This window comes from Hyperoodon ampullatus (assembly GCF_949752795.1).
Source record: "Hyperoodon ampullatus genome assembly, chromosome: 12".
Taxonomy (NCBI): domain Eukaryota; kingdom Metazoa; phylum Chordata; class Mammalia; order Artiodactyla; family Ziphiidae; genus Hyperoodon; species Hyperoodon ampullatus.
Window position 1 is genome coordinate 79,273,444 of NC_136925.1, and position 22,942 is coordinate 79,296,385.

General features: G+C 40.7%; 1 protein-coding gene across 3 annotated transcripts in view; it reads left to right on the forward strand.

Moving 5' to 3' along the window:
- The window catches only part of ARID1B (AT-rich interaction domain 1B), a 409,620-nt gene that overhangs the window by 35,143 nt on the left and 351,535 nt on the right, over positions 1 to 22,942 (forward strand). For all 3 annotated transcript variants that reach the window (XM_079716084.1, XM_079716085.1, XM_079716086.1), the window contains exon 2: positions 13,995 to 14,189. In XM_079716084.1, the coding sequence (XP_079572210.1) occupies positions 13,995 to 14,189 (195 nt within the window). The remainder of the gene's footprint in view (positions 1 to 13,994; positions 14,190 to 22,942) is intronic.

Sequence of the window (22,942 nt, forward strand, 5' to 3'; positions counted from 1 at the left end):
TGTAATAAATGCTGACCGTCTATTAAGTAGGAGAGTCTCAATAGATGGCGGGAGCCCTGAGAAGGCAGAATACTTTATCTGATGGCACTTGGTGGAGTCGGAAGAGTCTCTCCAGTTCACAGGTGGCCACGGCACGTGCGGCGCGAGGGCTTTCCACATGGGGATGTTCCTTAGTGCACGGGCCTGGAGGTGTGCAAGAGGGCTGTCCAGGGTTAGTGTGGTGAAGACTTGACAGGTGGCAGGCGTGTCACCTTAAGGCGAGTGTTGATTGTTTGGATGTTGAACTTCTCGGGTTTGAATTCTTTAGACCCCTTCACAGCCCTCTCTCTACCCTTTGACCTTCAGGGCAGTTTATTGATAAGATTTCTGGTCAAAGAATGAGACGGAAAGGAGAAATATCCCTAACGGTTCACATTCCTTTTGACATTTTACCATGACATTGGAAGTTCTGGTGGATGATTCTAGAATTATAGCATGCTAGTACGGGAAGAGACTTACTGTAAGAGTTCATTTCTCAGTCCCTCACTTTACATGTGAGGAGTCATGAGGCTCAGAGGAGTGAAATTATCCAGTGGTAATCATCTCTGACATTATAATTGAGCACTTACTATGTGCCAGCCACTGTTCTGTGTGTTTTGTATCTACTATGTTATTTAAGACTTAACAACCATGCTCTGAGGTGGGTACTGTTATTATCCTAACTTTTCAGAGGAGGAAGCTGAAGTTCAGAGAATTTATGAGATCTGCCTAAGATCACACAGTAAGTGGTGAGCCAGGCGGCCTTAACTCCAGAGTCTGCGTACTTGACCTCGCTCCACTGTACCAAAGCTTCTTAAGGTCCTAAGGCTGGATAGTTGGAGAGTTAGGCTCCCTCTGCAGAGCCAGCACTTAAACTGTTAATTAGTTGGCAGTCTCTGAACCCTGTTTCCTGCAACTGAAGCCTTTGTCAACCACAGTTTTGGGATATTTCTCTTTTTTATTTATACTAAGATTTAAATATCCCAGATATGTTTTCATTTGGGTAGTTGCTTTCCTTATTTTAAACCTGAGAACTTGATGGAGGCACTGCTAGGGGAGCTGGTCTGCTTATACCCTTTGTAGAGAAGAGACAGGAGCAGGGTGACATGTGAAAAGTGGTGGTTATAAAAGCACTTTTTGAAACTTATAAAAACAAACAAGGAAGGGTTCTGGGTTAAAAGATGGCACATCTCGCATCCTTCAGGGTTGGGTTGAGATCTTTTAAAAAGCCTTGTAAGAAACCTGAGGGGGCAGTAGCCTCATTACATCTTGAGGATTGAGGCTGACGACCTGCAAAGGCAATTTGTGAGAAAGGGTCTCTGCCAGAGCAGGGTTTTAACCTGGGGGATCCTTTTTTTTTTTCTTTAGATTAAGTTTTTTTGTGGAATGGAAGCTTCCTAAGAATTTTTAGAAAAAAGTATTTCAACGTTTGCATTCATTATGTGTTTTGCCAACTTGAGCACCTTTAGGAATAGTGCAGCAACCTCTACCCCTTTCCAGCTCCACCTTATCACGCCCACTTCTTTCTTCCATCTGTCGTGCCCTCTCTCCTAGTTTTTTGACGTTTCCTTTGCCCTGTAGTCCTCCCCACACCGCCCGCCCCTCAGCCTGCCAGGGACCCCTGACGTTGCGCAGTCATTGGTGTCTCTTGGTTCCGAGCAGCTGCAGACCTCCTCGCAGACCCCTTGTGAGGGGTAGTGATTACTTTGTTTGGTTTTCAGTTATCCTTTCCTTTTTGCTCCCCTCTCCTGTTTTAGCTTTTATTTTGAAGCAATTTCAAATTTATAGGAAAGTTACAAGAATAGTACAGAGAAATCCCATATACCTTTTACTCTTATACCTCAAATTTCAACATTTTGCTATTTATTTTATCTGTTCATCTACCCACCTCCCTATCTGTCTGCGGTGTATTTTCCCAGAATCATTTGAGAGTAGGTTGCATACATAGTGCCTCTTTACTCCTTAGTGCCTCTGAGCCCTGTGTATTTCCTAGGAACAAGGTTTTTCTTTTATATACCCCAGTGCAATCGTCACTGTCCAGATGCTTAACTTTGAAGCAGTGCTTTAACCTACAGTCCATATTTTAATTTTTTCTACTCTCCTGATAGCATCTGTATAGTAATCTTCTTTCCTTTGTTATAGTACCCTGTCTAGGCCTTATATGTTGTGTTTAGCTGCTTTGTCTTTTTCAGTATATAAGATTTGACTATATATGAGTCATGTTAACTTTTTTTCTTTGAATAATCACATTACAGTAAGAGTCAGTATATGCTTTCACTTCATTATGGTTCTGATAAAGTAGATCTTAAATAGGGCCACGTCTCTGAAAAGCACATTTACACCAGGGAGCTGTAGCCTGTGTATCTGCACAGCAGGCATTCTTTGTCCAGCGGTAGGTAAGTCAATTGCTAACATTCATCATATTTTAATGCATTTTCTTTAATGCCAGTTTAAAGTTGTTACTTTACAAAAATTAATAAAGTACTTTGAAAGAGGCACGATGGCAACCATGGAGATTGCTGGAGAAATCAGTACCTTGTCTGTCTGTCTTTAGGTTTGGCTCTGACATGTCTGTGGAATTGTTTACCCATGCAAACCACACATCAGATATCTTTAGAATGATTGTCTTTTTCAGGGCAGTATTATCTTCACTTGAAAGATGGGAAAACGAAGGCTTGGGGCACTGGCTAATTCACCCAACATATTTCATGGCCAGTCAGAAGCAGGAGAGGGATATGAATTCAGGTCTACCCAATGTCAAACTTTATGTATTTCCATTGTACTACAGAGAGCAAATTGGATTCTGTTTGCAAAATCTGATAATTCGTAGTGGCTGCATGCCACTCCACAGGGTGAAAGATTCTGAGGCTTACTGGATTTCGGGAAAATGAATGTTAGGATTGGGAAGCAGTGCCTGTCTTCTGCACATTAGTGGAGGAGTTGAGGGTATCCATGCCTCGGAGTGTTTATTCTGGAGTTACATCTCCATGTACGATGATAAAATCTATCCCTATTAAAAGGCTGTCCTGTCGAAACTTGACTATTACCTCTAATTCTCTAACAACTCTATAGTGATAGTGGTAGTATTCTTGGTATGTGGCTGAGTTAACTGAGATGCAGAGAAGTTAAGAGGTGAATTTTTTTTAGCATCACACAGCTTTAAAAAGTGGTGGGGTTGAAATTTGACTTATTCTCACAAAAGCTTCCTTTGTTGATTTAAATCTGTATTTATATGGGAAATATACCATATTATTTCCATTTCTTAAATAAGAGCCTGCTACTAGGTTGTCAGTAGTGATACATGGGTATGAACAATATTGTGTACTTAGAGATGTAAATTTTAAAATTGTCAACACCATGATAATAGTTTTACAGTTGTTTTGGATGGTGAGAATAACAAATCTGAGGAAAACAGAAATATATTCAATTACTATTTTGATATTCCTTTTAGATCTAATTTACTCTTGAGACAAAAAAATACGTATACACTTTGACTTGTTCATAAAATTACTATGTTTGCTAAATTACATTTAAAAGTATAGTTTAGGGCTTTCCTGGTGGCGCAGTGGTTGGGAGTTGCCTGCCAGTGCAGGGGACACGGGTTCGAGCCCTGGTCCGGGAAGATTCCACATGCCGCGGAGCAACTAAGTCTGTGCGCCACAACTACTGAGCCTGCACGCTAGAGCCCGCGAGCCACAACTACTGAGCCTGTGAGCCATAACTACTGAAGCCCATGTGCCTAGAGCCCATGCTCCGCAACAAGAGAAGCCACCGCAATGAGAAGCCCGCGCACCTCAACGAAGAGTAGCCCTCGCTCGCCGCAACTAGAGAAAGCCTGCGTGCAGCAACGAAGACCCAACAAGCCCAAAGGAAAAAAAGAAAAGTGTAGTTTAGTCGGACAGTAATTTACTCACTGAATTGACTTACAAGTTGCTGAGCTTGGGGGATTAGGCAAATAATAGGTTTTGCCAATTTATAAAAATCAGGTAAAAACCAGGAAACCAAAACAACCTTATATTCTGTTGTACCTAGACGCTAGCTACAAATGGGTTTAATATCTGTCTTCTTCACTTCCTGTTCCTTTTCCTATGGGACAATCTAGTTGGGGATATTTATCAAGTAGTCACACATATTCTTACAGACTTTGGTGAGTGCTATGAAGGAAAAGCACAGTGGTTTTGGAGAGGATCCTGCCTCAGTCTGGAGCTCAGGGAGGGTTTCTCTGAGGACAGGGCTGTGGCGCTGAGTTCTGCAGGAGAGCAGAGCCCCTTCTTCGTGGAGGGAACAGTATAGTTGAAGGGCCAGTGGTGGGAAAGTATGTGCATTTTCTAGAGGCCCACAGAGGCCAGTACGGTTGGAGGGGGAGATTTCCTGTTGGCCTCAATGACGTGTCCAGCTGACCAGACTTGGTGAGTGGTTGGCTGTGGTGGAGAGGAGAGAGGGGAGTCAGGAGCATCCCGGGACCCTGTTTTGTACATCTGGATGGGGGTGTCTTTCACTGAGATCACAAACAGAAGGGGAGGATCCTAGGTATCCAGGCAGGAATGTTGGGTGGCAGTTGGAAATAGAATTCTGAAGCTGAGAGAAACCAGCCAAGGGTGGCACCTTTCGGGGGCACAGACATGAGGAGGTAATGGGAGCTGTGGCTTATGTGAACTTGGGAAAAGTGAAGCTTTGTCTGCAGTGGTGCATGATTCTTTGCCTCTTGTACCCCTTGGCCATCAGAGGCCTGCAGTCTGATAGAGCCCTGCTGTTTAACCAGCGATGCGGCGTTGAGGAAGTCATTGCTCTTTCTGTTCAGCAGATGTTAATCATGCCAGGCATTCTACTGAGTGCTAGGTATGCAAAGATGAATAAGGCAGAATTTCCACCTTTAATTAACAGTATGCTGGTGAGACAAGAAAATAAATGGATTAAATTATTGAGCGATTGTTTGCTCTGACTTCAACTTGCTAATTTGTTGAGAGGAAAAGAAAAAAGATTTAGGAACCTCCCACTGTGTGATAAATCCTGTGGTACCTCATTTAATCAGTCCCCCAGCAACACCAGAGGTGAACACAACTGTGCTGTATTAAATGTGAGCCTAATTTTACATAGCTAATGAGTAGTGTGGGCAGGATTCACACCCAGGTTGTCTGAGTCTAAGCCACCTCCCTTTCCGCTGTACCTTTTTGTCTCAACTTCTAAGTGTTTTTCTAAACTTTGGACTATCTATTTTATATATTAGGAAAGATGGAGGAATTTGAAGTGGGCAGGAGGTTGTCACCCAAAGGCAGGTACGGACTTGGGCGTGCATCACGAGCGTAATGAGTGAATCCGGAAGAGTGCTGTGGATGAGTGGAGTGGAAAGGATTTTCGTAAGGTTTCTAATGAAGACCTTCTTCCAAGAACTCTGATGCCTGGATTTATGTCAGGCCTCATGAATGGCACTAGTAGTTAGCCAAGGCCCTGTCCTCTCCCTTGACCTCTTCGGTATTTTTATCAGTGCCGTGGAGGGAGGCATGAATGAAATGGCACGCTGATTTAATTGGTGGTTGACGTCAAGATAGGAAATGCAGATAATACGTTCGATGTCAGGCCAGAATAGTGACCAGAAACAAGCAAAATGAAAATAAGCAGAGATAAACATTTTTGCCACTTGAGTCAGCTCACCAGCTGTACAATAGGAGATGGGGGAGGTAGGGTTCCGTCACAGCTGATGGGGCAGGTGGAGGGCGTGATGGGTCCGTCAGATAATACAGGTCTGAGGCCAGATTTGTACCAATGTAGGAGACGAAGCAAAGTCCTCCCCATGGTATGTTTTGTGTCAAGAGGACTAAGAACTGGCATGTTTTGCTCAGAAAAGGGAAATAGATACAGCTAGCTTCAAATATTCTGCGAAAGGATCAAAGTAACAAAACCAATGGGTGTAAATTACAAGGAACAGATTTTTGTTATACAGAAGGAAGAAATTCATAACATTCATGGTTGCAGACACTTTTAGGGGATTCATACGTACATCATGTATGGACCAATGAGGTTCTTTTCAGTTCTCAGATTCTGTGTTTCACTGATAAATCCTTTATCAGGGTGCCTTAAGAATTGTGTGATCAAATGATAATGTATTAAAGTGCTTTGGAAATGCATGGTAGGTGTTGGTCATTATATGATTATGCAGGTCGGGAGGGTGTTTGGATGGGTTTCTAGAGGATATTACACGAACCTCTGACACTATATGCTAAATTTGAGATGTATATACATCCTGGATGTTTTTTTTTTTTTTTAAAGAGTGTTCTTAAGAGTTAAGAATCACAGCTTCTGATTGTTACTTTTTATGGGTAGTTTATGGAAGTTAGTTTATATACATAGGTAACAACCTATTAATATTTTATTTCTAATCTTAATAATTCTGAAAAGTAAAAATCCAGTGATATTTTAGATTTTTAGATTAGGGATAACATTTAAAATGTGGTTAGGAAAAAATATTGTGCCTTCTACTCCTGTTTTGTTTAATGATATATATGTGAAAAACAAACTTCTTTATTTAAAACTGTAAATCAAGACATGTTTATTTCAGATAAAAACTGCTCAAATAAAAGTTGTCTATAATCCCACCTTCACACAAACAATTTTTATCATCCCCTTGCCCCCTTCCTTCAGATTTCATTTTGTGGCTCCACAAATATGTATGTTCCCTGTAACTTGCCTTAAGGGAACCAAACGAAAAACAAAAATGTTGACAATGGTCCTCTTTCCAAGTCAGTGTGTGAGTATTTCGGATCCTCCGTGCCCCTCCTCTCACGTTGTGAATGGCGTCATGGTTAGAGGGCATCAGTAATTTGATGGTTCTGACAGCCAAGAACAAAACAGCCTTCGCTGCCTTGTCTGATGTCTTAGAATTCCAGTTCTTGATCCTTCCTGTACCGTTGTAGAATGTGGCAAATATTCCTGACTGACCAGAGGAGAACCTACAGTTGTATTGATAACCAAAGTTGAAGTTTCAGTGTTTTAGTTCGAGCCTTAATAAACAGGCACTATTTTGCCATTAATAGAAGTAAAAAAAAAAAAAAGTGGTTTTAGATGCTGGGTTGCATTTTTTTTCTACCTGATTCTCATGATCGTACACAGAGGCGTGATACAGCAGAAGGAAATGTGGACCTGAGTCAGGAGACCTGCACTAGTACTGCAGCCCTGGGCCAGTCCCCGCAATTCCAGGCCTCCATTACGTCATCTTTGGTAATTGGATTCTGTGGTAGTAGTGACAGTGGTAACTGAGAATCTTGGTATTTTCTGGCTTGAAGGGAATATGAATGAAGTGAGGGGAGAATATTTAGTGCCCCGTGCCTGTTTTTGACTTAAACTGATTTTAATGCCATTAGGAGAAGAACTTGACTACTAATGTTGCATTATATATGATCATTCACTTTACATGCATCTTCTGCATGTGTGTACAGAAATTGGTTAGTGAGTTTCACTTTTTATTTTCGAGAACACTTTATGTGATCAGTCCTCATTCCCAGGCACCATGATCATCCTAAGTCATTTGTGCTGTATGCTGAGTGAGACATAAAAAAGTACAAAGCATGGACATTGCCATTTTAGTCTCCTTGGGAGTTAAGAAGTAACACATAAAAATGAAAAAAAAAACGGTACATGAGTTAAATATCAATATAAGGCAACCCAGAAGTCGGTTACAGCCTGCATAGGAGAGATTCTAGCAGGTCCCACAGATAGTGTTAGTGGGGTGTGGTGAAGGGGAAAGCTCTCTGGTCCTTGATCCGGGGCTTGAGTGAGCTTGGGTTTAGACAGGCAAAGAGCAGCAGCATCCTCCTGCTTGTGTGTGCTGTGAGTGAGAGTGTAGGTGCGGGACGGAGGTGGCCAAATGGGGGGCAGCTGTGTCCCGTCCACCCCCATCCCCCAGCAAGCCATGGTAGTGTTTGCAGGATGCCTGGGAAAAAACAGGCATTTTATAGTTATATTTAGACATCATCACAGAAAAGTCAACATAGATTGCTTCGCGATATGACAGCCACTACTTACAGGTCACTCTGGCTGGCCCTGATCGTTATCAACTGAGTTTTCACACAGCTGTAATTCATGCACATCACTCGTAAACATTTGACATTGGTTTATATGTACTTTTCCATGTCCCTGTCCATTCCACTATGCTGATATATTATGGCTCATTCTCATATTCTATAATCGTTGAATAGTGGGTTGTTTCAGTTTTCTTCTTTGAACAACTAGTCGCTCTGAGATCCTTTTAGTTCTCACTAATTCAATTTTCATTATAATTCTGAGGCAGGTATTTCTCGCATTTAGTGAGTGAGAAAACTAAGAAATGAGCACCAATATTCAGAGTCACACAGTGGTATTAAGTGTTGGGATAAGGGTTGTGGACCCTCTCTGAGTCCAAAGTCCATGCTTTCCCCACAGGACAGACCATGCTTTCTCGCTTCAGTATTAGAAATCATGTAGCTGCAGACAAATTTGGATAAATGGCACCCCTGCCCCATTTGAGAGGGTATTATAGTTGGAACAAGATAATTTTTGAAGCTTTTGTTTAAAGCTTCTTGCCATAATGGGCTTCCCTGGCGGCGCAGTGTTTAAGAATCCGCCTGCCAATGCAGGGGACACGGGTTCAATCCCTAGTCTGGGAAGATCCCACATGCCACGGAGCAACTAAGCCCGTGCGCCACAACTACTGAGCCTGTGCTCTAGAGCCTGTGAGCCACAACTACTGAGCCCACGTGCCACAACTACTGAGCCTGCGTGCCACAACTGCTGAAGCCCATGCACCTAGAGCCCGTGCTCCGCATCAAGAGAAGCCACCGCAATGAGAAGCCTGTGCACCACAACGAAGAGTAGCCCCTGCTTGCCACAACTAGAGAAAGCCCGCATGCAGCAATGAAGACCCAACAGGGCCAAAAAATAAATTAATAAAATAAAAATAATTAAAAAAAAGCTTCTTGTCATATTATCCTTCAGGAAGAGTTTACCACTGCTTTATACATACTAGTTCAAATACTCATTTACTCACGTTGGGTTTTATTATTTTTGTCATTTCATACGTAATGGAATATTACTTCAAAAGTTTTCTTTGGTTGCTGGTAAGACAGAACATTTTCCCAAATAATGATTCAAAAGGGGGAGAGTTTTTCTTTCCTTGGGCTCTTGTTTAATCCAAATATATAGATATGATTATAGATCAAGAAGATGTGATAGTTCTTCTTTCTGTGGGTTTTTCAATGCCTTTCTTCAATTTGTGGTTTAAGGAATTTGGCTGAAAAAATTGTGAAATATTATATTCATAAAGAAACTACTAATAAGATATCCCCTTAACTTGATATTTAGGAGTGAATACAGTTACGTAGATATCTTTATTATAAATACTTGTGTACGCATACTCTGAAAGAGTGATAATGAGGGAATATCTAAGTATAAAAAGCATCAAGTATATCTAAAGGATGCTAAAAATATATAGGGACTTGTTCTTTAACTTGGATACTCTTTAAAGGGTAGGTGGATTTCCAGGCCAGCCTCTGAAAACCTATTTAACCTATAATACAGCCTAACTGTGCTACCTAATATGTCTAGAATCTATATTCAAATATATATTTTAAAAATATACTTCGTACTCCTTCTTATTTAGTAGTCCCAGGGATGGGAAACCTTCTGAGACTTTGGAGGATGTAGGCAGCAGTGGCAGCTTGCCAGAAGGAGATCCAGGAAAGGGTGTGTGTGTGTGTGTGTGTGTGTGTGTGTGTGTGTGTGAGTGTGTGAGAGAGAGAGAGAGAGAGAGAGAGATAGAGGGGGGAGGGGGAGGGGGAGGGAGAGAGAGTTATAACTCATACATACATAACTACATATTTAAATACATACATATCTAAAAACTCACTGGAATAAGGAAGAGTTACAAGAAAGTCGTATCAAGTAATAAAATTCATTAGAAGCTGAGTAACTAAACATAGACTAGTTATGTTAAGACCTCTTTGAAAATGGGCTAGACACATTGTGACTCTAAAAGCACTTGTCTTATTTTATGGAATTGAAGTCCAAATTGCAGCAGTTGTGGAATGGTAACTAGAAAGGAAAAATGTGCTTGGAATGACATATTTAGAGAAATATTTGAGGACTATTCTTAATGTGGTGGTCTCTGATATAACAAATTATATGCGAGAATTGAAAATGGTGATACTGTAGAATCAATAGAAGGGTAGATGATAAAAATACAAAGTTGTTTGGGTTAGATGTGACTATGAGAGGTGAATTGTTTTTTGGAAAAGTCTTAGATTTGATCTGGGTTTTGTTGTCTTTAAGGAGAGAGTAGTCAAAAGCAGGGATTGAGATCCTGCCGTGGTACATATTTAGTGTGAAAAATAGGGGCTTCCCTGGTGGCGCAGTGGTTGAGAGTCCGCCTGCCGATTCAGGGGACACGGGTTCGTGCCCCGGTCCGGGAAGATCCCACATGCCGCGGAGCGGCTGGACCCGTGAGCCGTGGCCGCTGGGCCTGCGCGTCCGGAGCCTGTGCTCCGCAGCGGTAGAGGCCACAACAGTGAGAGGCCTGCATACCGCAAAAAAAAAAAAAAAAAAAAAATAACAAGAGCACACAGTGGGATGAATTTGGATTGTGGTTGAATATTTAATAATAGGCCATAAGGAGAGAAGGTTAAAGTTAAATAATTTGCACTGTGTAAGTATCTTGCTTTCATATCTGAATCTCACTGAAAGGCATCTGATGCATTTTGAGAGGTAGAGAGAATCTGTGTATTTCATGCTTTCGATTTTCAGAAATCTCAGGGTTAAGCTAACATTTTGACATGGGTGCAAATTAACTGAATTTTAAGTAGGGCTGTGAGAGTTTATGGCAGTGATGAGAAAGATATTACAAAACAGTTTCAGTCACTGATAAGATGAATTTGCTGCACTGTTATCTATAGCATTAAAATATAGACATTCCAATCATTCTCCCATTTTAAATTTCTGCTTTAATTAAGCCAGTTTGGGTGGTACACTATTTAAAGTCAAGTAAGCAGACCTTTCCTGTGCCCTGGCTAATTCAGATTGAATGTGAAGATAGGGCTGCCTCGGGCCCCGTATTGGAAATTTAGCCTGAAATCTGATTTACCCTCCGTGGGCCATTCATTCAGTCTGCGGAGTCTAGCATCACCAGCTCAGCCTTGATTTTCACACTTTCATAGAAAGTTTTATTTTATCTTTTGAAAGAAAGTGTGGAAAATCATTACATTTTGCTTTTCTTAGGCATAAATTCTAATTTAAATCATTCTGAGAAAACTTAATTCTTAGTTTTCAATTTTAGTTTCATTACATGAGGTCACCACGTATGTTTGTACGCTGAATTGTGAAGTCAGCACAGTCTGTGTAACATCAGTATATTGTTTGAGCAATTTCTGTCACAGTAAGTAAACGTTTTTCTTGACTGGTGAAAGTGGCACAGTGAAAATTCCTTGAAATTGTGAATTTTGAGCAGAACTGTTTGGCCTACACATATCTTCATTCAGGTGAGATCAGTTCCTGGCAAATTCCTATGAACCCCTCAGGACTAAGCTCAGGTATTTCTCTAGGTGGGCTTTGTGAAAACCCAGACCCGCTGGCATGCTCTCTCCTCACGGCCCCTTCAGGATGTCTACTGGGTTGCACTGTCATCTTTGTTCAGCCTGTTCACCTCTCCAGGACAGCCACCGACACTTGTCCACTTTTTGCTTCCAGTGCGCTGCATAGTGCACACGGTAGATGCTTAGTAAATGTGTGATGAGTGGATTACTCAAGTCATTGAAATGAGCACCAGGGTGCCCCTAAGAAGGAGGGAGGGCAGAGGCTGCGGGCAGCCTTGGGGGATGGGTAGGAGGACGGAGGACTGGGGCTTCTTTTTTACATCTTTATTGGAGTATAATTGCTTGACTGGGGCTTCTTGGAGCTTTCCCGCCTTGGGTTTGGGGTCCACACTCCTGGCTCCGCCTCACCTCCTATTCGTGCCCAGCTCCCAGTCTTCCAGGAGCTGCCCTCACCTCTGCAACGAGACTGCCCTAGCCCAGCTCAGCAGTTACCTCCCAGTCACGAGGCGCAGCCGGAGCTTCAGCCCTCACCTGTCGGACTCCTGGGCCGCAGTTGGCATGCTGCGACACCTGCTCCCTTCTGCTCCATAGCACCGTGCTCTCTACAACCTCGAACTACATTTTCTACCCATTCTTTTGGCCTTGTTGTGGCCTCCTTTTCCCTTCTACCTATTGTTCTCTTTTCATATGTTCTTCCTGGGTAGAGTCCTTGAGTTTTATGTGCTTCATATTAATTAATTCATCCAGTATTTATTGAGGATTTACTGTGTGCCAGGTGCACTGTTTGACTTGTGTCCTGGAGATATAATGTGAGTGAGTAAAACAGAAATCGCTGCCCTCCAGGAGCATGTATTCTCTGTGTGCTGACTTCCCTATTTATGATTCTGGGTCAGACCTCACTCCCCAAGCTGGAAACTCACGGTGGCTCTTCCTTCTGGATATTTTCACCTGGATTTCCTTATAGGAACCTCAATTTTAATATGCAGAATAGTGAAGGCTCCCGCCCCCTGGGGAGCGTTGATCTGCTTCTGCTGCTGCATGCTGTCTCACCTGGTGTCTTATCATCTGTTAAGCCACCCTTGACACCTGTCTTCCATCACTCACAAGTCGTGCTGTGTTTCCATTCTCTTACTTGAATCTGGGCTTGCTTTTGCCCAGCACTGCTACCAGCCCAGGACCTCAGCTCACCTGCCTCTGTGGCAGCCCACCCTGGCTCCAGGCAGCTGCCAAGAGAGTGGTCCTTCCGGAAGGCGGATCTGACTCTATAGTTCTCTGTTAAAAGCACCCGGTGGCTTTTCCCCAAGGTACAATCTGAAGCCTTTAAAATGGCATGTAAGGCTCACCCATCTACTGGCTTCTGCCTGGTCCAGCTGCTGCTTTTCTTCGTTTGGATCTAAACTGCTTATGTTTCCTCACACATGCCAGGCAGCTCAGCTCCCTTGAGCCTGTGCTTTGTGCTGTTTCTTCTGCTCTGTGGTGCTCGGTGCCCTGGCCCTCCCCACCTTGAATGTGGCTTCTTCCATTTACCCTGCTCATCTTCAAGCCTTCCTGAGAGTCCCCGTGTACTCAGTGTGAACACAGAGTCTGGCACACAGTAGGCATCAGTATATGGTTTTGGAAGGAAGGAAGGAGGGATCTGTAGGCCTTTGTAGCACCGCGGTGAGGGACTTCCGCCACCACCGCTTTGCTCCTTTGAAGCACCCAGGGCATGAAAGCGCAGACTGAGGCTCCAGTTCGGCTCTCCTGAATGGCCTTGGCCCTGAGGCCCATGGGCTGACTCACCAAGCCAAAAATAAAACTCAAAGTCTAGTTTTGAACTGGTTATGTTTGGTAAGACGCTTACTTGCATAGAGAAGGTGGCTTGTGACTCATAGTCTGGGTGCTTATTCATGTGCACTAGTGATCTTTGAAAATTTTTACCCTAGACATTCTGTGTTATCTAAAATCTATCCTTTCACTTTCTAATGAGCACTCAGATGCATTAATGTTTGATCAGGACTTGCAGACTCAGGTCTAAAATAAAGTAATTGTTCTAAGAATACTTTGAAGTCAGAAAGCGTTCCTAACCACTCGCTGCGCTTTGCCTTTGTTACTAGTAAGCTAAAAGGAGCTGGGTGAGGTTAACTCATGCCCGTTTCCTGTGTGCATAGTAGAATTTTAGATGAATGCAAAATCTTTCCTTATATTGTTTGCTCCAGATCCCTCTTAATTACTAAAGCCTTGCTAAAAGTAACAAAAATTAAATGTCTTATATCCACCTAGGTTTTTTTCTTAATGTTTTTCTGGGTTTTATTTGTCCGGTCATCGTTTTTAATATTTTCAAAAGAAAGGATAGTTGCGTTTATAATGTATATGTTAGCAAACTTTCTGCCTTTGTAATAATGACTTAATAAGCCTACTTCTTCGTGTATTTCTTCACAGGGCAGCCCAATGGATCCCATGGTGATGAAGAGACCTCAGCTGTATGGGCTGGGCAGTAACCCTCATTCTCAGCCACAGCAGAGCAGCCCTTACCCGGCAGGTTCCTACGGCCCCCCAGGCCCACAGCGGTATCCAATTGGCATTCAAGGTCGGACCCCAGGAGCCATGGGAGGAATGCAGTACCCACAGCAGCAGGTTTGTGCTAGTTTTTACTCCACTTCCCCGCACAATTGGTCCTAGTTTTGTCTTTGTCTTTTACTGTCTACCGAAGATTAGTTTTGAGGGTATTGGGGGGCATTTCACTGATTTTTCTCTACTTTTTAAAAATTTTCATAGTTTCTTGAAATAATCACAGGTACAATGTTTCCCCCCTCTCTTTTAAAGAAAGAAAAGTGACCTTAGAGCAAAGTGGACAGAATTCCTGTTTGGTAGAAAGCCTGTGTTACCAGCTATATTTGAAAGATTGACTGTGTCATCATTTTGCAGCAAATTATATAGATCTAAGCCCCAAAGTGAACTTGGCTTTCTAATATTTCTGATGTCAGACAGTGTCAAATTTTGAGCTGTGAATAAACTTCTTAGGGTGAAGTTTTAAGTTATTTAAAGGTCTTTCTCATAAAGATGGCATCAGCTTAAAATTTTTTTAGTCTCCCCAAAAGTTATTTTGCTTTTATTTCTTGACATATTTCTTCTATATCTTTTGAAAAAAGATTTCTGTATTTCTTATAAGAGAATTTGATGTGTATCAGTTTTCGTAGGTTTGATGGGTTTTGTGTTTTTACATAAACAAAAAAGAGTTTTTCTGCTTTAAAAAAAAATATTCTTCTCCTTTTTCTCTAGAATCAAATAGTTGGAGTTACCTTAAATGACCATCTACCTTCTGGCAGTAGTAAGCCTACAGTCTCTTGGATACTGTAGAGTATATCGTTGTAATGTTGCCATGAGGAGATTCAGACTTGTTTTAGGGTATTTAGTTTCTAGGAGCACCAGAAAGCCTGATTTATAAATTCCCACACCATGCCTTTAACCTGGTGGTGCATCGGGCTGATGCCCTCATTGTTTTCCTGCCTCCAGATAGGTTTATTCCACAGTGTTGCCAAGCAACCCGTTCCAGAGTTTCACAGTACTTCCTCTCAGGAAATTCTTCCCCATGTTTGACCAAAAATCACTGTGGAAAAAAGATTGGATAGAACTTTTGTTCTCTCTAAAGTGAATGTGGAGAATGATATATTATACTTTATATGCTCCATAGCTGTGTCCTAAAAGTTCACAGATAAATGGCACTTGAGCCCTGTCTTTTTAGAGCCTGAATATTGTCTTTCCTCTTTATCTTAGTTTGTCCTTTGGCGATATTTTTATGTTAAGGCAGTTGTAAGGAAAGATAGAAGCAGCTCAGCCTTTGAATCCCAGCTGTTGGTTCTTTAAATGGCCTTCATTATTGACAGAAGTTCTCACCGCTTGTTTATTAAAGATTGGCCACTCAGAATTTTAGCAGTCAGTTGCATACTTAATGTATTGTAATTCTATTCAACATGACTCCTTTCTTCCAGTAATACTTTGCTGCCTAGAGTAAAATTCTTTAGTTGAGGCTGCTAATTATGAGAGGGAGATAATTTGTAAATGATTGAAAAGTAAGATGAGAGTTGTGATTTTTTTTCTCCCTTCCTTTTATTTTATTTTATTTATTTTTAGGTTTTAAAGCTAATTTTCCCTTAGTTGAGGGGAAGAAGGCCCAGGCAGCCAGCTGAATCAGGTCCTGATTCTACTCTACAGCTGATTTCTTTCGGGCTCTGACAGTTCTGTGCGATACTCTGGCCACAGGAAGAGAGTAGAGACAGGAGGGCCGTGAGAAATAGCAGGACGGGTGGAGGGACGTAGCCGCCACTCCCTGTTCCTGCACCTTCCTTTCCACCATGTTTCCCTGAAGGGACATTTGAGAGTCATTTCAAAAGGAGCTGTTCATGGCAAGCTACTGGATGAACCTTTACCTTTTTCTCTGAATGAGTTAAAGTCTTCTTCGAAGTTTAAGACGTTGGTTTATTTTGCAGTCCCAAAGTGGGAATCTAACAAATGGAGATGTGGGAAGAATGATTACCTAGGAATATTTTTTTCATTATTTTCTTCCCACATACGTAAGGCTAAAAGTAGAGGACATACACAGTTACACAGAATAACCTTAGTTTTCTTAGCTTTTTTGTTTTATTTAATCCTGATGGATTTTACATACTTTCAAAATCCAGTAACTGTCGGATTTATTTGAAGGGACAAATTGATAAAGGTTACCCACCAAGTATTTTAGCAAATTTTTAATTAAGATTCTAGATTAGGTATTTTATTGCTAACCCCCCAAAAATGCCTAATTCTGATTAAGCACAGATCTTTCTGATAATGAAAGAAAAGTAAGGTATCTGGTAAGAAATTGAATGCCCTGGCTGTCAGACTTCCATATTGAGTTAATCATAATCAAATGTTCTAAATAATCTTTATTGCTTTTTTACTTTTTCATTTAGTTATAATATGACCTTGAAGTATTTTTTTTTGTTTTGAAGCCTAAAAGGCTAAAAAGAACTGCTAATGCATTTTTGAATGTATGTAACATTTTAAAGGGGACATACAGCATAGTACCAAGTTCATGTGATCAGTTAGGTGTAGGCTAATTCATAGCTTTGGGAAGGAAAAAAAATAATGTGGGTTTTGGTAAAGGTTATTAGAACACATTTATTTTGTTAGCTTTAGTCTGTGTCCTTTGGTGAGGAATTTTCGGTGAGTTGCTTTATTTGCGAATTTTGGATAATTATAAATTTGGTCCACAAACAAGGTCCTGGCACAGTGATTGGCTGCCAGTCCTATCCATCTTCTCTTAGTGCTGATGTAATTGGCTAAGCATGGTTGTGGTCATGGCTGGTAATGTTCTTCAGGGAAAAAATTGGAAGATAATGATGACATTGAGTTTTTATTGAGTGGACATCACCACCTAAGCATGACTTTACTTTGGACGGCCTCCAAAGCTTTCTGTGCTTGGTTCGTGAACCTCTAATGAGCTGAATCCAGTTCATTTAATATTGCTCATATTTCTGCAAAGGATTAAAATGTAGGAATTCAAGTTTGTATATTGAGTTGCCCACTTACTAGCTGAGTGGTAAGTTGTCTTTGGCTCAGGGGTCACAGTTTGATTCCTGGCTGGCGTTCTACTCCTGTGACAGGAATTTTAAATGAGTATTCTGTTAGAAAGAACCACAGTGCTTATATGAAATTTAACATGCATAGTATCACTGCTTACTTTTTGTCTTGGAGAGTTAGGAGGAACTGGCCACTGAGTGTTGGATTTTAGTATTAACCTGGGGATTCTTGATTTGTATGGTGATAATTTTATTTTTGAAAAATACTCATGACTGGGTCTTTGAAGCATGATGTGATAATAGTACATCCTTTTGGTATTTATTAACTGGAACTAGACTTGTGGTCTTTCACTTGCTGATTCTCTCACATCATCAGGCAAATACATGGTAAACAGATTAGTGTTGCACGGTGTCCTAAAAACTAGTCTACTTGGGTTTTTATTGAGCTGAGAGGGGAAATGAATTTTCTGTGCCTCTGTGGAGAATGTTCTGCCTCTAGGCTCCTGGAATTCAAACCTGGGGATGGTTAACAGAAGTACACTGGTTGATTTCATCTAATACGGAGCTACACAGAGGATGTATAATCTTTAAGGTTACTAGAATCTGACTGAGATTTTTAGATTTTGTTCTTTTAAACTTAGACACCAGTGTATCCTTTGCTTGATCAGGGATGTGGGTGAGCAAATGTTTTATTTCATTTTTCTTGTCCTTTGTGATCATAAATGTATACATAGGCCTATGCTGACTTGCTTTAAAAAAGATTTGTCATATAAAAGAAATAACACCGAGAAGAAATAGGTTACAGAAGCGAAGTTATATTTATTTGTGTCAAGCTGATCTCAATTATGTGGTCTGAGATTTTTCTCGAGTTATCAAGGGTTATTGGACTGATATTTTAACTCTCCGTATCTTGTTGCAGATGTTTGTATAACCTGATACCTGTTGGAATTATAAAACCAGGGAAGGAGAAAGAGGGCAAAGTGAGAGATGTATAAGTTCACGAGCGCTTTTGCAATGGGAAAACATGACTTTTTAGTTTTTAAAAACATCTGTATTGGGCCTCCCTGGTGGCGCAGTGGTTGAGAGTCCACCTGCCGATGCAGGGGACACGGGTTCGTGCCCCGGTCCGGGAAGATCCCACATGCCGCGGAGCGGCTGGGCCCGTGAGCCATGGCCGCTGGGCCTGCGCGTCCGGGGCCTATGCTCCGCAACGGGAGGGGCCACAGCAGTGAGAGGCCCGCGTACCGCAAACAAACAAACAAACAAACAAAAATCTGTATTGCAAAGACCTTTACAACAACAAGAATTTGGAATATAATTATTGCTTTGAAAGATATCGTGGCAAAATTAAATAGAACTTGTTATTTTTGTTAAGGTGACCCATCTGAACTTATCACTTTCGATCTAAATAACAACTGAATTATAAACACTGAGGTTGTTTTGAAAAAGACTTTAAAAATGAATAGGTGTTTTAATTTGTGCCTTTATCTTCTACACCCTTTGGATGTGTCTGTTTTGCTGTGTGCTTTTTGAGTAAAATATTTATTTCAGAACATAAGCATTTTAGTTGGTACCATCTTAACAGCCAAAACACTTCTTCCAATGCACATATTTATTTTGGCAGCAGATGTTTCTAAAAGGAGACAAACATTACAATTGTTTGGCTAAAATAAATGTTTTCTTTGGGGTTATTAAGGAGCTAAGTGAATTCTAGGATTCCCACCTGTGTTACTTTATATTGTTAGTCTATTCTGGAAAAAAAATTGCTTTTTAAAATACAGTTAAATTATGTTTCGATATAGTTTTAACAATGTTTCTGAAAAGTAAGGAAGAATGGAGTGAGAAGGACTGGTTAAAAGAGTTTTTTGACATGAAATGTTTGTTTAGACTTACTCTCTGAATCCTAAGTGTGAATTCAATAGTCAAGGCTTAATTTTAGTTTTCTCTAAAACAGAGCTGAGACTTCCTATTTAAGGAGCATAATAGGGTGTGATAGGATGAGAAAGGAAGGCTTGACTTAGTGAAATAAAGGAAGGCTTAACATAATGGAGAGGAATGGGTGCCTAGTGTCTGTTTTACATTCAGAGTCTTAAGTTTTTGATAGTTTATATTCACTCAGAGACACCTACCTGTACTAAATAATACATTAAACATGTATTTTACATGTATATAGATATATACACATATAAACAAACAAATCAATAAGATGAAGGTAAACTTTTTGGCCAATAAAATAGTGAATGCTTTGAGATTTCTTTTGCTGTGTTATTCACAGCATTTTTATATACTCATGTTCTGTTCTAAGAGAGTTGGAGCCAAGCTGCTTTGCTTGTATACCTGAAACGTTTGGAGTTTTTTAAGCGGGTTGCAGATTGTATAAATAATGGCCTTTTATTGGCCACATTTTGTCTTGATTTCTTCACTTGTTCTTCATCAGTGAATATGAAGGTATATAAGCTTTACACCTCACATTTCTGCTTCCAAGTAGATAGCAGATGCTACTGTCTTTGATGCCAAAGTTCCCTGTAGATGGAGTTTTGTACCAAGAAAATATTTTTGAAAAGATCTGTAGATATGGTAATTTTTAGTTGTGCTTTAAAATTTAAATTTCTGGACTGTTTAGCTGGTTTTATTTACTTCTTATATTGTAGTTGAATTTCAACATATTTTGAAGCATTCAGTGTGGCATTCTTAACAGAGGTGTGTTAGAAGAGATCACACTTTAGGTTAAATATAAAGTTTTAAATCTTTAGCCTTTTTTCTTAAAAATGAGGTAAGACTGGGTTTTATACTTGCAAGTTTAATGAGAAAATGTGAAATGATTTCTCTTGTAGTTTGGAAAGCTACCTTTTAAAAATTTTTTTATTTATTTATTTTATTTTTGGCTGCGTTGGGTCTTCGTTGCTGAGTGCGGGCTTTCTCTGGTTGTGGCGAGCGGGGGCTACTCTTCGTTGTGGTGCGCGGGCTTCTCATTGCAGTGGCTTCTCTTGTTGTGGAGCATGGGCTCTAGGTGTGCGGGCTTCAGTAGTTGTGGCACGTGGGCTCTAGAGCGCAGGCTCAGTAATTGTGGCACAGGGACTTAGTTGATCCGCGGCATGTGGGATCTTCCCAGACCAGGGCTCGAACCTGCGTCCCCTACATTGGCAGGCGGATTCTTAACCACTGCGCCACCAGGGAAGTCCTGGAAAGCTACTTTTATATTAGGAAGTTTATACTGATGTATGTATATGTGTGTGTGTGTGTGTGTGTGTGTGTTTATTATTTTTTAACCTGGACATTTACATTGCCCTAGAAATTCTAAAGGTTACATACAGTCAGTGTACAGTGCCTATTCTCTGCTGGTAGCTTATTCTGTTTTGTCATTTACATATGAGTTCTATGTATTTTACATGTATAGACATTCAACCTAAAATATCCGTTAAGCTTTTCTATTATATTTTTATTTTTGAAATGTAAAACTCAAGTATATGTTTTAGGTAGCATTATAATCACTTGGATATATTTTAAATAAATTTGGTTTATTTGCTTTCATCAAAGAAACATTTAGTGTGATATTTATGTTAAAATTTAAACAATTCAGTTAAAGCTAACAGTTGATAACAGTAAAATCAACCAACCACATTGCTTCACAGCTCCCTGAAAAACAAACAGTAAAAACAAAAATATCAGAAGATAAATTGAAAGTTAAACTAAGTGGCGTAGCTTAGGCCAGTGGTTCTCAAACTTCGCCGAAGGTTAGACTCTCCTACAGTGCTTGGATACCTCCCAGATGGATGCCCATATCAATGGCGTCTGAATGTAAAAGCTTCCCTCTTTCGAAGCTCCACACATGACTCTCCTGTGCAGCTAGGGTTAACAACCAGGTGTCAGAGATAGACACAGAAGCAGCTTCCTGACGTGCAGCCGTACGCCCTGGGTGCTTGCTTTCCAGCCCTCCTCCAGTGAGTCAGAAACTCGCCACTGCTTGAAGGGAAGAAATGTGGCCGGAACCAGGAGTTGGGACAGTTCAGTCCTTGTCGGTTAATGCTTAATCTATGTGCAATACTGGAAAAATCCGTATCTCACTCTGCTCATCTGCTAAATGAGTTTGACTGTGAGATCTCCCAGCTTGGATTTTCCCTTTAAGATAATAGTAAGTTAATGTCTTTTTATTTTAGTTTTAGAGTTTAGAGTCTTGTCATTTCAAATACAGTCTGGTGAAATTTAAGGGTTAACGCTTGACAAGTTGTATTAGTACAGCTACTAACCCAAATTCTTTAAAATTCTGTCTAAAGGGGAAAGAGATTAGCTCAAAGATTAGCAGATTGTTGTAATCAGTACAATAAATTCTCTTCTCACTTTTTTTTCAATAACTTTATTCATTTTGGGCTGTGTTGGGTCTTCGTTGCTGAGCGCAGGTTTTCTCTAGTTGCGGCGAGTGGGGGCTACTCTTCGTGGTGGTGTGCGGGCTTCTCATTGTGGTGGCTTCTCTTGTTGTGGAGCACGGGCTCTAGGTGCGCGGGCTCAGTAGTTGTGGCATGTGGGCTCAGTAGTTGTGGCTCACGGCTTAGTTGCTCTGCGGCATGTGGGATCTTCCCGGACCAGAGCTCAAACCCGTGTCCCCTGCGTTGGCAGGCGGATTCTTAACCACTGGGACACCAGGGAAGTCCCCTAACTTATTATTTTTAAAGTGAAAATTTTCTCAGAGAACCTCTTTCTTCTGAATACCTGGTGTATGTTAGATATGTAGAATGTTATTATTTTTTTAATATGTAGAAAATCTTAAGTCTGAGGTGCTAACTTTACTTGGAGTCACAAAAAGAATCAAAGAGAGCCAGTAATTACTTACACATTTTACACACTATTACTTTCTAAGTAGTTCTGAAAATAGTATATACTGTACAACATTGGGATAAACTGTGTACAGTAAATTCTTAATGGAAATAATAAGTTTTAAAAGATTTTTCCTGTGCCATTACTTCAACTCCTCTTTCACCTCCACAAAGAAGAGTTGGATGGCTTTGTTTTTGTATTTTAAAACAGGTTTTTTCCTAAGGGTAAAGGAAGTCTCTTCTTTTATGTTAGTGGAAGAAAGTTAAATTCTTTCTGGTAAAAAGTTATTTATGGTAGTTTGATTATTTTTATATGCAACAAATCTATTAAGGCCATTTGCCCTTATAGTTTTGAAAATAGTTATAAAAGTTAAAACTGTAGTTGTGAATGGAATTAGAAAAACACTTTAGTAGAGAGGGAGAAGAGAAAGAAGGTGGGTGGAAGCATGAAGGGAAGAGGGGATTACAAGGAGAAAAAGCAGGAAGCCGCAGCAGCCTTGCTTTTCTCAGTGGGGCTGTGTGGACGCCTCATTAGCACTGGGGACCTTGCTCAGTCCAGGTTTCTCTGACCTCAAGAGGAACTCCCTAGTGGAGCCAGGTGTTAGAAAGTTCCTGGAAATTCTGGAGCTGAGACTTGAGTGTGGTTAGTGTGTGTGTATAACATGAACATCCCTTGCCTACTAACAAAGTCCAAAACCCAAGATTAGTAACTGTCTACAGCAGCAGGCATTACGCAGATTCCCATTTCCTACAAAAAAGTGTGTTTAATCTAGAAAACAGATTGTTCCAAAGATTTAAGCAAATTGGTCTCCCTTTATTGGTATTAAATCATTAAGAGTATACTTTTTTTTTTAAAATAACTACCAAACAGACCAATGGAATTGGCTCTTCAGGGTTAGTCAAAGGCACTGCCTTTGTTCTAGACAGCATCAAACATTCAGAAACAAAAAGTAAGATGAATATCAATAGCAAAAAAAAAAAAAAACCCAACAAACAAACAAACCCAGAAAGTACTGGA